This window comes from Chiloscyllium punctatum, chromosome 4, assembly GCF_047496795.1.
Source record: "Chiloscyllium punctatum isolate Juve2018m chromosome 4, sChiPun1.3, whole genome shotgun sequence".
Classification (NCBI taxonomy): Eukaryota; Metazoa; Chordata; class Chondrichthyes; order Orectolobiformes; family Hemiscylliidae; genus Chiloscyllium; species Chiloscyllium punctatum.
This window is the reverse complement of record NC_092742.1, coordinates 76,893,868-76,910,286: the sequence shown is the minus strand read 5'-3', so window position 1 is coordinate 76,910,286 and position 16,419 is coordinate 76,893,868. Positions and strand designations below refer to the sequence as shown.

The 16,419-nt window shown below is 38.1% G+C and overlaps 1 protein-coding gene across 2 annotated transcripts in view; it reads left to right on the top strand.

Annotated features, from left to right (window-relative positions):
* The window catches only part of katnbl1 (katanin p80 subunit B-like 1), a 39,196-nt gene extending 28,656 nt beyond the window's left edge, over window positions 1–10,540 (top strand). For both annotated transcript variants that reach the window (XM_072569077.1, XM_072569076.1), the window contains 6 exons: window positions 1,642–1,757; window positions 1,979–2,029; window positions 2,112–2,201; window positions 6,626–6,730; window positions 7,376–7,469; window positions 9,872–10,540. In XM_072569077.1, coding sequence (XP_072425178.1) covers window positions 1,642–1,757; window positions 1,979–2,029; window positions 2,112–2,201; window positions 6,626–6,730; window positions 7,376–7,469; window positions 9,872–9,904 — 489 coding nt within the window. In that variant the 3' untranslated portion in view covers window positions 9,905–10,540. The remainder of the gene's footprint in view (window positions 1–1,641; window positions 1,758–1,978; window positions 2,030–2,111; window positions 2,202–6,625; window positions 6,731–7,375; window positions 7,470–9,871) is intronic.
* The last annotated feature ends 5,879 nt before the right edge of the window (window positions 10,541–16,419 follow it).

The window sequence follows — 16,419 nt, the reverse complement described above, 5'->3', positions numbered from 1 at the left end:
GGAGTGGGGTGTAGGCTGGTGGCATAGACCTGATGAGGGAGTCATAGAGGAAATGGTCTTTTTGGAACGCTGATAGGGGTGGGGAGGGAAGTATATCTCTGGTGGTGGGGTCTGTTTTGAGGTGGTGGAAGTGGCGGAGGATGATATGTAGTATGTGGAGGTTGGTAGGGTGGAAGGTGAGGGCTAGGGAGGGGTTCTGTCCTTGTTGCATTGGGAGGGGTGGGGTTCAAGGGCAGTGGTGCGTGAAGTGGAAGAGATGTGCTGGAGGGCATCTTCAACCATGTGGGAATGGAAGTTGCGATCGTTGAAGAAAGGGGCCATCTGGGACTTAAAGATGGAATTGGTTATCCTGGGATCGCATGCAGCAAAGGCAGAGGAATTGGGAAGAAGGGATGGTATTTTTACAGGAGGTAGAGTGTAAGGAGGTGTAGTCTAAGTAGCTGTGGGAGTCTGTGGGCTTGTAGTATATGTCCGTGGTTAGTCAGTCGCCAGAGACGGTGATGGAATGGTCCAGGAAGGGAGGGAGGTTTCAGAGATGATCCAGGTGAATTTGAGGTCATGGTGGAAAGTGTTGGTAAAGTTGGTGAGCTGTTCAACCGCCTCGTGGGAGCACGAGGCAGCGCCGATGCAATCATCAATGTAGTTGAGGAACAGGTGGAGGTGGTGCCGGTATAACTGTAGAAGATGGACTGTTCCACATTCTTCTGCATTGCAACGGTGGCTACTTCCAAAAATTAGTTAAGCACTTTGAGCAGAATGTGAAATGTGTTGTGTAACTGCAAGGTCATTATTTTAATTAGCCACTTTTGCTGATCCATAACTGGATGTCAAGTGCACATCTGATTTTTTTATACAATCTGCACACAGTATTCTCTGTTCCATATTTTGCCCCTAAAGAACAAATGGTAAGTAGCTCATTTCTCATTTACTAATATGAATTTCTTTGTTTGTGGTTCTGTTTCCACCCCCCACACCCCCAAAAAAGTGATGGGAGCATCTTAGAGTGAACGCTTCTTCCACAAACACTGCAGCTTGGCCAAAGGAGAGGTGTGGACAACTCTGGAGGCAGTGATCAGCATCCTTTTTGGCTGAACTGTTATTATTTTTGTTTGCTTCCATTGGGCATAATAGCATCCAAAAACAGCTGATTCATTTTTAAAAAGAGTTATTTCTGTTTGTATGATGAAGTCTAATTTGTAGCTTCATTAATACTAGCATAAATATTGCAGAGTTGCTTCTTGTAATGTCCTTGCAGTATAAACAAATAGCTGTTTCCAACCGTAATTAATCATCAGTTAATATGTATTGCATGTGTCATGCAGGAAGGAGGAAGTTGCAAAGCTTCAAAACAGCTGAGATTTTTTTTAAAAAAAATGGTATTAATGCCAAATGCTTAACAGTGCTCTTGGGTAACTTAGCACAGGAGTGCTTCAGTGTCTGCATTAATATAGTGATTATAGCAATGCTCTTAAGCCTTTTTAGAATTTTAACATGTATTCCTAACCTTAAAAGGAATGGAAGTACCACAGATTTGAATAGATAATGGGAGCCAAGGAAAGTATTGAAGTGTGGTTAGCAACATAGAAATGAACTATTTTTACTACCTAACTCTCTTCCTGTTTGGTTTTGTTAATACCACAGATTTCTAAGGATCATGCTACAATGACACAAGTACTGTTTGGTAGAAACCTAAGACTGAACGTAGCTCTAACGTTTTGGCAAAAAAGTGCAAGTGAGCTGGTAGCTTATCTGGTCAGGTAATAATCATATTTCCATTGTACTACATCTATTTTATGTAAGTCATTGTTACAAATTCTATCATAAGCTTCTTTATTGCAATATATATAGTTAAATTGAATGCAAACTATTTTGGAAAAGCAGATAGAAAGCTTCCATTTTATTTGTTGCCATGCATCATTGCTTGACAATTTGTCTTAGTTCTTTGTGATATGATGTTGAATCTTTTTGTCATCTGTAGGATACATGACATTGCTGTTACTGCAGATTGTCTACCAGTGCTTACAAAAAGGTAATATTAAAATAACTTTTTTTCCATCTATAGTTAATACTTTTGTCAGATATTCTTTAATGCTCTTTATTTTTGCTTATAGTCTGGAGGAAGAAAAACAAAGCATCTCCATAGGTTGTTGTGTTGACCTCTTACCACTAGTGCAAGAGTTATTAAAAAGCAGATATGAAGAGTAAGTATTATGAGATTACAGTAGCTACTTTACTGTGCTTTAGGAACCTAATATCCTAGATCATAGTGAGTGATTGTATTGAATAGCATACGTGAAATTAAAGGAAAGCTAGACTAGCACATGGGGGAGAAAGTATTGGAAGGTTTCAGTTATGGAATTAGATGAAGGAAGAAAGTCTTGAGTGGGACATAAACTCTGTCAGAATGGCCTGGTTATGTCCTGTGTGGCATTTTTGTGTTGCCCTCGGTAGTTTTGAAAATTATTTTCACTCTATACAGCTTTTTTGTGGTAATTTGAGAAATTTAGTTTGTACTGCTTTAACATTGTGTACAAGTACAGTAAGTTCTCTAACTGCGAATGCATTAAATCAGAAATAGAGACGGATGTTGCTGGAAAAGTTCAATAGGTCTGACAGCATCTATGAAGGGAAATCAAAGTTAATGTTTATGAAATGTTAACTTTAAGTGCTCCCAATGGCCTTTTGAGCATTGCATTGCAAGCTGGGCAATGGGAAAAGCAGCATGAACAAGAAATAGAAAATTCACAATAAAACCATATCTCCAGCTTAATGAAAAGAGTTATTAGGACAGATTTCTTTCCTACAATTTTGTTGATTCTGCTATCACCTAACCTTTGGATGTAAACCATAGATTAATGGAACTGAAATTGGTTTAAAGTTGTTTTTTTTTTAAAAAGGAATACTGGATTTGTTGTCATAGGCTGAGCATGGAACTACAGTGTTAGCGGCCTGAGGGCTGCATTAAATTAAGGTAGTTGCCAGCTTGCATTAAGATGACTCTGGTTGCACCTGAACTGGAAGCGCACTCAATATCCTGGGCAGGAGGTTTGCTTGAGCTATTGGGAGGGTTTAAACTAGATTGGCAGGGAAATGGGAACTGTAGATATGGGTCAGATTATGGAGTTGGTAATGAACAGCCAGACACAGTATGCAGAGAGTCTGTGAAGAGGAATAGGCACTTGATAGGGCAAAGGTTCAGTCAGTGTGATGGGTTGAAGTGTGTCTGTTTTAATGCAAGAAGTATCAGGAATAAGAGTAATGAACTTAGAACATGATTATTATTTGGAACTATGATGTTGTGGCCATTATGAAGACTTGGATATCATTGGCAAGAATGATTGTTGGATGTTCCAGGGTTTAGATGTTTCAAAAGGAATAGTGGGGAGGTAAAAGAGGTGGAGGAGTACATTGCTAATCAGTAATAGTATCACAGCCACAGAAAGGGGGGGTGTCAACGAGGGTTTGTCCACAGAGTCTGTATGAGTGGAAGTCAGAAACCGGAAACAAGCAATCACTTTATTGGGAGTTTTCTACAGACCCTCTAATAGCAACACCGACATGGTGGAGCAGATTGGGAGACAGATTTTGGAAAGGTGCAGAAGTAACAGATTTGTTGTCATGTGTTACTTTAACTTCCCAAATATTGATTGGAACCTCCTTAGTTCAAATACTTTGGATGGAGCAGTTTTTGTCAGGTGTGTCCAGGAATGGTTCCTGACTCCATATGTAGATATGGCCTACTAGTCGGCCTATTGGATTTGGTGCTTGGCAACAAACTAGGCAAGGTGTCAGATCTCTCAGTGGGAGAGCGTTTAGGTGATAGTGATCACAACATACTGACTTTTGCTATACTCCTGGAGAGAAATAGGAGCAGATGTTATGGGGAAGTGTTTAATTGGACAGCGGGAATTACAATGCTATTAGGCAGGAACTCGACTATCTAAATTGGTACAGATGTTCTCGGGGGGGAAATGCACGTCAGAAATGTAGAGGTTGTTTAGGAAGCACTTGCTAATAGTGCTGAACAGGTTTGTACCGCTGGGGCAAGGAAGGGATGGTAGGTTGGGTGACCAGGATAGTGGAACATCTAGTTAAGAGGAAGAAGGAATGTTACTTAAGGTTGAGGAGGCAAGGATCAGACAGGTCTGTAGAGGGTTCCAAGGCAGCCAGGAAGAAACTGAAGAATGGACTTAGGAGAGCTAGAAGGGGGTTGGAAGAGAATAGGATAAAGGAAAGCCCTAAGGCGTTCCACACACATGTGAGGAAAAAGAGGATGGCCAGAGTGAGGGTAGGGCCAATCCAGGATAGTGGAGGGAACTCGCACCTGGAGTCAAATGAGGTAAGGGACATCCTTAATGAATACTTTGCTTCAGTATCCACTACTGAGAGAGGGACCTTGACACACTGAGGGCAACGTGAAACAGACTAATATACTTGAACAAATTGAAAATTTTGAAAGTCAAAAGGATAGATAAATCCCTGGGCCTGAAGGGATATGCCCTGGGTTACTATGGGAAGCGAGGGAAGAGATTGCTGCACCATTGGTGATGATCTTTGTGTCCTCACTGTCCACTGGGGTAGTGCCAGATGATTGGAGGGTGGCAGATGTTATTTCCTTGTTCAAGAAAGAGAATAGGGATAATCCTGGGAATTAAAGACCAGATCAGTCTCCTGACTGTGGTGGGTCAAGTATTGGAGAGGATGATTGGAGGGTGGCAGATGTTATTTCCTTGTTCAAGAAAGAGAATAGGGATAATCCTGGGAATTAAAGACCAGACCAGATCAGTCTCCTGACTGTGGTGGGTCAAGTATTGGAGAGGATTCTGAGAGAAAGGAATTTTGATTACTTGGAAAACCATAGTTGGATTAGAGATAGTCAGCATGGCTTTGTGAGAGGGAAGTCGTGCCTCACAGTCATTACTAAATTCTTTGAGGATGTGACAAATCACATTGAAGGTAGAGCGGTGGATATGGTGTACATGAATTTTAGCAAGACATTTGATAAGGTTCCCCATGGTAGGCTCATTCAGAAAGTAAGAAGGTATGGGATACAGGGAAATTTTGGCTTTCTGGATACAGAATTGCCTGGCCCATAGAAGACAGAGGATGGAAGTAGACGGAAAGTATTCAGCCTGGAGCTTGGTGACCAGTGGTGTCCTGCAGGGGTCAGTTCTGGGATCTCTGCCCTTTGTGATTTTTATAAATTACTTGGATGAAGAAATGCAAAGATGGTTTAATAAGTTTGACGATGACATGAAGATGGTGGAGTGGTGGATAGTATGTCGATTGCAACGGGACATGATGACAGGCTGCAGAACTGGGCTAATAAGTGACAGATGGCGTTCATCCTGGCAAAGAGCGAAGTGATTCCTTTTGGAAGGTTGAATTTGAATGCAGAGTACAGGGTTAAAGGCAAGATTCTTGCAGTGTGGAGGAACAGAGGGATCTTGGAGTCCCATGTTCATAGATCCCTCAGTGTTGCCACCCAAGTTGATAGAATTGTCATGAAGGCATATGGTGTGTTGGCTTTCATTAGCAGAGGGATTGAGTTTAAGAGTTGCGAGGTTATGCTGCAGCTCTGTAGAACCCTGGTTAGACTGCACTTAGAATATTGTGTTCAGTTGTGGTTGCCGCATTATCGGAAGGATGTGGAAGCTTTAGAGAGGATGTAGAGGAGATTTACCAGGATGCTGCCTGGACTCGAGAGTATGTCTTATGAAGAAAGGTCAAGGGTGCTAAGGCTTTTCTCACTGAAGCAAAGAAGGATAAGAGGTGACTAGATAGAAGTGTCCAAGATAATGAGAGGCACAGAGAGAGAGTGGATAGCCAGAGACTTTTTCCCAGGGCCGAAATGGCTATCATGAGGGGGCATAATTTTAAAATTTATGAGAGGAAGGTTTTGGGAAGATTCAGAGGTAGGTTCTTTACCCCGTGAGTGGTGAGTGCGTGGAATTACTGCCAGCCGTGGGGGTAGAGTCAGATACATTAGTGACATTTAAGCGACTCGTGGATAGGCACATGAAAGATAATACAGTGGAGGATATGTAGGTTCGTCTGATCTTAAGAGTAGGAGAAAAGGTTGGCACAACATCAAGGCCACAAGTGTCTGTACTTTGCTGTACTACTGTATGTTCTATGCTCTCTGTTCTATGTACTTGAAATGGCCCCAGCTGCAACTGAGCTCAGATTGTCATGTGACCGATGAGGCCAAATGAACTTGGAGATGGTTTGCGATTTTTGTGCTGATAAAACTGAGTTTCCAAATTAGAGCAGGCTAGATTTTGCATCGATGGTTTAAACCATTTGTTTTTTTTTTAAAACATCTAAATCTCATGGTCCTTCCTAATAGACATGGAACGTTTGCACCAAGATCAAATCTACTAATTGCTGGCACATTCTTGATATGCAAAATGAGAAAGATAATCCCCACAAATTTTTTTCTTATTTTTTGTATCTGCTTGCTAATGCAATGAAACACATTTCACCCAATGTGTCTGATGTATCATAACAATTGGAAAGCTTAGACCCAAAACCTTTATTGAGATCACATCATTAAATTCATTGCATAGATTTGTTTATGACTTGCTGTATTAAACCTTACTTGTAACATTTTCAAATAATGCAGATATCTGATTGTTGGTTTAAACTGGCTCCGAGCTGTCCTTAAGCAATGGTGGCCAGAGCTGTCTGCAAATACTGCAAATAATGATGAAACCCATGTAGAAGATAGGTAAGTGAAATCATATTTTACTAATCAATAAATGTGGAAACTTGTGTTTTAAATATCCCCAAAATGATTGAATGGGATGTTATTGGGTAGGACATAATAGCTTATTTCTTAAGTTGGCCAAGAGAAATTGCTATCTCATAACTCCTTAACGCTACATCAAAAATCTTTCAATTCAGCCTTAAAATTACAATGACCCAGCCTCTCCTTTCTCTTATTGTTCTAATTTCTACTGAATGCCTTATTAGAGGTGTTTTAAAAAAAAATGAACCTCCAGTCATCTGGACTGCAATTATATGTAATCAATTTGTTGTACAGAATAAGGACCGAAATGATTCTATTGATCACTGATAATTTGATGCTTTTCTTTGCTCTGTTGATCTGATCCAGGTTAACATACTCAGGTTATGTCCATCTCAATGACTTTCAACCTACTTTTATTGTGCACTAAAGTAAAGTAGTTAACTCACTGCAAAATGATGAGTACTCCAAAAATAAAAAATAATTCATGTTATTTATTTGAGACATACGGAATTCTGTTGCATTTCATATTTTTAGAGTAGTATTTCCTAAACTCTTGCACCCTGATGAAATTACTTTCTAGGCAGCTTGAAAATTAATATTAATCTTTTGAAATACTTATTCTAGAAACGTAAAGGTTTTGAAAGATCAGCTACGACAACTACGGGAGCAAGGCTTTCAATTATCTTCAGTTCCAGGGTATACTGGAAAAGTAGCTAAGGTAAGAACTGTTTAATCGGTTCTTCTTTTAATCACTCAATTATTCTACCTCCACACTCCTGGGGAAAAAAAATCTGCCTAGATTTTGCAATCAGTGGCAAAAGTTTCTCTTTCCAATTAGTCTTGCTGTTAGCTGCTGACAAGCCTCTGCTGAACTTTTAAGTGGCATATTGCAACTTTTGAGCTCATTTTCTGCACATCAACCTCTCTCATCTGTTTCTGAACTGGGAAAGAAACAGCAAGACTCTTGAACCTTGAGGTATTCCCAGGGGCAGACAGAATCTAAACCAGGCACTTTAAGTGCAATTTAAATTGCATACAAAAAAAAACACAGTGGTGGGGGGAGAAAGGGTGGGGTTAGGAGTGCATGTGTAGCAAGCGATACTACAAAGTAGACAAACATTTTTCTCTTAAATCCCAACACTAAATCCTGAAGGACTAAATCTCTGAACATGTAAAACTTCTATTGCCACCACATGGTTATGACTTACTACATTAAAAATTCACGTAGACTGGAGTGTGCAAGACTTTTTATGGCATTTTAGTTCGCCCAATCACAACTTCAAATTTAAATGGATTTCAGTGCCAAGGATTGTTGCAGCACACGTTTTGAAAGCATCAAGATTTTAGTATTAACTGCATATACAAATACCAGACATTGTTATTATTGAGCAAATTGGACAACAGTGAATAATCATACCCTCATTGTTATTTCTATTGCAAAACCTTGTCCAATATTCTATTGCTTCTGCAGAATTTACTTTTGGTGGTAGAATTAACAAAGTGATGAACCAAACCATTGTTAATATGGTTAACAAACTGCATTCTGTGGCCACATGTGCTGGTGTTTTTGATATTATTCTCACTTCATTTGATTGTTAAAGGGAATTACAACTGGCATGTACTTCCACTGTTTTTAAATGCTATTTTATATGTTCAAGCTTACCTTTCTGAAAATTTAAGTTAGTCTTTAATCCATAAAGAAATAAGGGAAAATGTTATAATTCCCTTTTCATTCCACATACCACTTTCTCATTTCCCTTCAGAATATCAGGCATAAGACATCTAGCTTTTTTTTAGAAAGGTAAGATAAGTCTAAATGAAATCATTTGGCTCTAATTCTGCTAAACTTTCTAGAAAAACTATTTCCATTTTCATCAGCTTAAAATCTTGTCCTGCTCTATACCATTCAGAAAATGGGGGAAAAGAAATTATAAGAACTTTACCTACTTGCATTTGCAATTCAAAGCAACAAGAACTTATAATTTGCTTCCTCTGCATGTAGCGCAGTGGCTCAGTAGTTAACACTGCTGCCTCGTAGTGCCAGGGACCCGGGTGTGATTCCGCCCTCTGACTATATGGAATTTTGCATTCTCCTTGTGTTTGTGTGGGTTTCCTCCGGGTGCTCTAGTTTCCTTCCACAGTGTGAAAACGTGCCGGTTAGGTGGATCAGCCATGGGCAATGAATGCAGGATTCCGGGGGTGTGGAGGGGCGGGGATTGTTGGGTTGGTGAGTGGGTCTGGGAGGAATGCTCTTTGAAGGGTCAATGTAGATTCAATGGGCCGAATAGCTTTCTTCCACACTATATGGATTTTTAAAAAAAATGTCATCATTGTTACAGATTTCCATTCTTTTATTGCCCTAAAATATGTCTGTTAACATATATGATGTGTGCATCTGCTACATGGGTACATGCCAATGACCTTTGTATGTTGACATTACTGTTGCTTCCTTGCAATTGGTATCAGATATATTCACATATATCTTCAGTTGTCCTTTTTTTCTTTCCCCAGTGAAAGTGAAAAGATATTTAACTCCTCAATATGGAGTATCTGATTTAGTACCTTATTTGGTTGCAGCGCCTTGTGTCTTCACACATTTTGATTGGGTTGACACTTTGACAGCTGTCGAGAATAGACATCGAAGGGAAAAAGAAATTTATTTAGCTTTTTATTTCAAATTTTTATAATGCAGTTCTAAAGCTGTAGTGACAGAAGTGATTTTCACAATTTGTCATCAAAACAATTTGTTTTATTTAATGATTGAACCTCCATATGTTGACCATGTAATTATACTTGTCAAGCACATTGCTTGACAGAGCAGTTGTGAATGATGGGTAAGTGAAAGCCTTTTCCGAGCAGACAAGTATTATAAAATAGACAAGTTTCAATTGTTTGGGAGTCCTTTTCACAACTTTGCTATGTTTTGCCAAGATTCCCAGTAATATTTGTCAGTTGCTGATGTAGATAATCAAACTTTGTATTTTGGTGATGTGCAGCAACCTCCAAATCTTTTAATTTTGGATAGAATGTAAGTTTTGTTGGTTTCAATCTAATAGTAAGTCGTCTTGGCTCATGTTAAGGATGTTTTAACGAGCTGAAATTTTAATTTTGTTTCTGCAGAGTGTGGGAACCTACCTGGAGCAATTGTACTAAATATATGCAGTATCCAGGGGACTTCATTTTTTCAAGTACTATCAGCAGTTGAAAGCTGCTTTGCAACATCATTTCAACCTCCTTGTTTGTTAAAATATTCGGGAGACCAACACTGCAGAAAGTGATCAAAGTAGGCTCAGCACAAAGTTGGTTGCAAATTATGTTCGAAACCACTATTGAACCCAATGAAGCTACTTCACATTGAAGTGGTTTATTCGCCAAGAGGCATATCCTCGACTCTGTGAGCTGATGATGTGACACTGTTTTGCGTTCCAGATTCATGTAGCCTAACTTGGACAGGAGAAGGTCTGTGTTCTTCAATATTGTCAGACTGGTGCCAATCAACTGCACTGAAATGCTGCTTCAGTGCTCTTGGACACTATGAATGTATTTTCTGTATATTTGATTCAAGGTTGTAAAATTTGCATATGACTGTGCAACAATAATAAGTTATAATTTCAGTAAAGAAAGCACCATAGTAGAGCATGCAGCTGTTTACTAATATCAGTAAGGTCACCTTAACAAAATGTGCATAGCACTGTATTCTTTTAATTGAAACATTAAAGTAGACATTTCTTGTGACTTTGCACTTAAATAAAAAATGCTATGTCTTTACATAGTGCTCAATTTCTTGTGCATCAATTTCTTTTTAGTGAGTTTATTCAATGAAATGTGGTTTGGATTCCTGTTTTGTTACAGTTTTCTTTCTGCTTTTGCTTTATGTTGAAAGGAAATGCCCAATTATAGGTAAATATTTACAGTACTATTGCAAAAACATGAAGTGATTAACACAGGGTTGATAATAGTGCAAACGTTTTTTTGGGGGTTTTATGGAGATATGGCTAACATTCTAGGACCAGATTGAATCTATTAAAGATGATAAGACAGGTCATAAATAAGAATACTAAAAGAGCGGAAAATAGCTTCTGACAGTACCAAACATCCCAAGTTATGTCATCTCAATCTGAACTCCTCCAACTGTGGAAGCATTTTCTAAGTCTATGCTTATAACACTGTTTATTCTTAAATATTTCAGTTGGTTCACCCTTCATTTCACATTCATGTAGAGAAATGTCTGACATGCCTGTCTAGATGTATATGAGAGTTGAAGGAATAGAAAATGTAGGGCTTATTCAGAATGGATATCAGGATGTTGTTCTGTAGGAGAATAACTTGCATTTATATAGTGCCTTTCTTATGCACTGTTCCTGTGAAGCATATTGATACATTTAATGAAGTGCTTTTGAAGATTGTTGTAATGTAGGGAGTGGGTAGCCAATTTGCACACAGCAAGATCCTACAACAGTAATGTGGTAACCAGATAATTTGTTGGTTGAGGAATAAGACCGAGAGCTTCCTTGCTGCTCTTTGAAATGGTACCACAGAATCTTTTATGTCTCCTTGAGGTTGTAAGCTAAACTTCAATTTAATTATTCATTCAGATGATAGCTCTGTCAGTGTAGTACTCTCTTGTTTTGCACAAAGTGTCAACCTAGGTTATAGATTCTGGAGTGTGATTTGGAACCTCCCCCTTCTGATTCTGTAATCAATAAAGACTCCTGGATATAGTGCTATTGGTGAACATCCTACAATAATTTAAAAACTAAGAGTTCTAAATCTTAATTTATTCATTCAGAATAATTCAAAGGTGGGCCAAATACCATTGCATGGGATTGGGCAACTTGGTGTGTCTGCACGAATTTTTACCCATTAAAAGTAAGAAAACATGGTTATGAATGGAAATAGGACTTTAAGAAATATTTCAAAGGCAAAAAAATCACTGGATCAAAAGAAATGTATGTGCAATTTGAATTTTTGTTGGTTTGTAACATTGGTAGGTACTGAACTGACCCTGAAGGAATTTGATATGTTCTTGGAGGAGGAAGCTGAGTCTTGTTACAAGGAGTTACAAGTTAGTTACTTTTTCCTTATTGATATATATGTCTTGTACTTCTTTATGAGGACTTTGCAGTGGACACATCCTTAACTACTATTATCAAGAGATGGAGCAGATTGATGTCCGTGTCAAGTAGCTTTTTCCCTCCCTCTGGTTTTATCCACACGAGTTATAACTTTGGTCTGGCAGCTACACTATTCAGGACTGAGGTCAACAGTGATGCTATCAAGCCACCCTTGATTTGGCAAACCCAGAGTACATTTTGTAGCCTTCCTATTTTCACTGCTTCCAAATACTGTAAGATTTGCTCTCTGTGGTCACTTGTCAATTCTAAAAGAATTGCATAGTAGAACAAAAAGCTTACTCTCAACAAGTAAGGTGAAAACAACATTGCTTATAACAAAGAACAAAGAAATTTCCAGCACATGAACAGGCCCTTCGGCCCTCCAAGCGTGCACTGATCCCGAATCTCTATCTAAACCTGTCGCCTATTTTCTAAAGATCTGTATTCCTTTGCTCCCTGCCCGTTCATCTATCTGTATAGATACATCTGAAATGACGCTATCGTTCCCGCCTCTACCACCTCCACTGGCAACATGTTCCAGATCCCCACCACCCTCTGCGTAAAGAACTTTCCATGCATATCTCCCCTTAAACCTTTCTCCCCTCACTTTGAATTCATGACCCCGAGTAATTAAGTTCCGCACTCTGGGGAAAAAGCTTCTTGCTATCCACCCTGTCTCTACCCCTCATGATTTTGTTGACCTCAATCAGGTCCCCCCTCAACCTCTGTCTTTCTAATGAAAATAATCCTAATCTATTCAACCTATCTTTATAGCTAGCACCCTCCATACCAGGCAACATCCTGGTGAACCTCCTCTGCATCCTCTCCAAAGAATGTGGCGACCAGAACTGTACACAGTATTCCAAATGCGGCCAAACCAAAGTCCTATACAACTGCCAACTCTTGTACTTAATATCCTATCCAATGAAGGGAAGCATGCCATATGCCTTCTTGACCACTTTACTGACCTGCGTTGCCACCTTCAGGGAGCAATGGACCTGAACACCCAGATATCTCTGTACATCAATTTTCCCCAAAGGTGTTGTTGAGGTGGCTGGCATAGATCAACTGAAATGTGGGCTAAAGGTTATTCTGATACAGCGAGGGGTAATTGGGAAGAGATGCATGAGGAGCATTAACTTTGGAATGGATCAGATGGACTAAAAATGGTCTGTTGACATGGTGTACATTCTGTACTATTTGTACCATTTTTTCCTTCACATTCCAAGCGAACGAGTTTGATAAAATTCGAATCTACTGCAGCATCAGATTTTACTATTTTGTTGGGATCTAACTTGGGTACAATACCACTTAAGTTATTCACTCAGCTAACTTTTGGTGCAAGTGCACTACTGTTTTTCTTTCTGAAAAGCAGGGTGTAATCAAGTAACTTAGTTTGAAATGAGATTTTAGCTGGAGGCATATTTGCCAAACTGAAATTTGATAGTCAGTGGTTACTCTTATGACTTATTCAATAAAGACCGAAACAAATTCTACATAGTTGCATAAGTTATATTCGCAGTCCAGTATTTGAAATTAAGAAAAGATTATTTTTCTTCAAATATACTTGAATTCCTGTATAATTTGATGTAATCACTTTTATAGGTGCACATACTATTGAATATTTTAAAGGTTTTTTTGAAGTGACGAAGTGATTTTATTTTCACCAACCCTGGTAGAAACTAAGAATAAATAGCCCCAGAAGAGATTAGATAACAAACTAGTAGTAGTAATTGACTTTAGGAGAGTGATCAGTCAACATTAGAGTTAGTGAAAATATTAACGGACCTCCCTCATACAGTGAAAGAGTAACATATTTCTCTGCTCGTGAAATAGTGCCTCTGTTCTTCATGTAACATGCTTTGTAATAAATGGGAAGCTGAAAGAGAATTTGGCTACAACTTGATTGTTTAATCATTGGTAAAATACATCATTTTTGATTGTTCCATTAAGTTCTGGTAATATTTATTCTGAAAATGGAATGCTTTGATATGTTAACAATGAAATATTGAGGCCAAAAATGATTTCATAGTTTGGAAAGTTACCAATTGTCATGCTATGAACTGAACTAACAACAAGCTATAAATGTGCTAATATATGTAGAAAAGTTACTTTTGATATTCATAGAGCTATGCAAAGCACCATTGTGAAATGTGGTAATTAGCTGAAAATCCTAATTTGGATAGTGAATAGCAAAGCATTGTAGAGGGAAGTCTACATAAATATTGTTCATATTTATTTTTAGATGTTTTTAGGCAGGCTTTAACTGAAACCCGCTAATCTACAGAAGTAAATACAAATGTTACTGCAGCATCCTAAGAAAGTTCTATGGAGTACAGTTAGTTATCGCTAAATATTCTCATGCAATTTTAAATAAAAAATTCAATATTGAGATTAGTTGTTCCTAATGTTTTACAAAATGAGATATTTCATCAATGATGAAACATAGTACAAAATGTCTGTTGTTCTACTAGATTTGATGTACAAATCCCAGACTCGTCCAAAGAATAGTCATGCAGCATGGAAACATCCTTTGGTCCAATTCATCCATGCCAACCAAGTTTCCCAAAATAAACTCTGCCCACTTGCCTGCGTTTGGTCCGTATCCTTCTAAAACTTTTCTATTCATGTACCTGTCCAAATGTCTTTTTAAATGTTGTAACTGTACCTGCATCTACCACTTCCTCTGGCAGTTCATTCCACATACACATTTCAACCTCTGAGAAAAAGTTGCCCCTCTGGTCCCTTTCAAATCTTTCGCCTTTATTTTTAAAAATATGCCCTCGAGTTTTGAACTCCTCCAACCCAGACTTTTGCTGTTCGCTTTAGCTATGCTCCTCATGATTTTATAAACCTCTATAATGTCACCCCTCAACCTTCTACACTCCAGGGAAAAAGTCCCAGCCTATCCTTACAGCTCAAGTCTTCTTGTCTTGGTAGCATCTTGGTAAATCTTTTCTGAACCCTTTCCAATTTAATCATATCATTCCAATAGCAGGTGGCTTAGAGATATTAGCCAAAACTGAAATCATACAAGTTGCATTATATGCACTTATTTTACAAGTGATAAAAGCAGGATGTATTCATGATTATACCACAATAGTTTGTATAAACAGTTTATGTCCCCTTTATTAACACAAAGCAAATTCTAGTATTCTGTGTGGTAAGGCATCTTCACATGCAATAAATTAGTAATTCAAATTACATTATTAAAAAAAGCTGTTCCAAAAAAAAATGATGATATACGTGGCAATGGTTAATATGCTGCATTCATTGCAAATACATTTGCTGACATTGTTTACAATAAAGACGTCAATGTTATAAATATTTAGAAGACCACAATGTTCTATTCAGTGCCTATAAATAGACTCTAACACCTCTCTTGCATGTATGGGGCAGTTATAAAGCTCCTCCTGAACATAGTCATTGTTCTTTAACTTAACAGCTTTTTTCCAAAAGGATCACCAGAATTTTTGTGTAAAAAAAAAAAATGAATGTGTGCAGAGTAGTTATTTCTAAGGTGCTGTAAATTGATGTTGGAGAACATGAACTAGCTACGCCTTTTGGGGATTCACTTGTATGTAATGTATGTATTCATCAACTTATCTGCCTTAGATCAGGTCATGTGCCGGTGAGTTCCTTGTTGAATTTGAATTATTTGAAACATACAATATAACTCAAGTTTTGTTTTGAAAATAACTTGCATCTGTCAGGTCCTTTGAAAATAGTAAGAATTGTGGTATCTAGCAACCTCTTGTGATTCCTACCTATTACATTTTGAAAATCCAGATGAACAACATCAAGAATCCTTCTGTCGGGCAATCTAAAATGAGAAGTCACAGATTTAGGCAAAGGATGGCAGATTTAAAACTAAGATAATGGTGAATTACTTCTCTCAAAGGTTCGTGAATCTGTGTAATTCACTTATGCAGTGGACTCCACGACACTGAATAAATTTGGGAATATAGATAGCTGTTTAATTAATAATTGGGTAAAAAGTATGAAAGCAGATAGGAAAGTGAAGTTGAGGCTGAGATGAGGTCATCCATGATTGTGTTTTATGATGGAGAAGGTTAGAGGGGCTGAATTGCTTATTCCTGCTCCTAGTTCTTATGAAGTTTACTTCCTTCATTGGCATTCTATCTTCAAATAGTGAAGTTGCTGGGAGTGACCTCTTTAACATGAGCTTCATTGTGGGTTTCTAATAAAAAGCTATCTATATATTTGTACAAATCTAATTTCCCAAGTGATTAGCCTTTGACTTTATTGCTATTCCACAGGAAATCTGTAATTCTTGTAATGTCTTTTATGAACAATCTACAATAATCAAACTGAGATCATATTTAGAAAAATAGTTTTACCAAAATAAAGCAATCAATTCCAATGAAGATATTAAAGTTAAAAACCCCTCAATCATGAAACAGGTAGTAGAATTGACTAGGAAGCTAAGTGACTACAAAAAGCAAGGTTACATTAATATTTCACTGGGCAGACAGTGTCTAGTACGAAAAGTTTAATTTTATTGTTTTATAGGAGGTGTTTTAACAAGGCTAG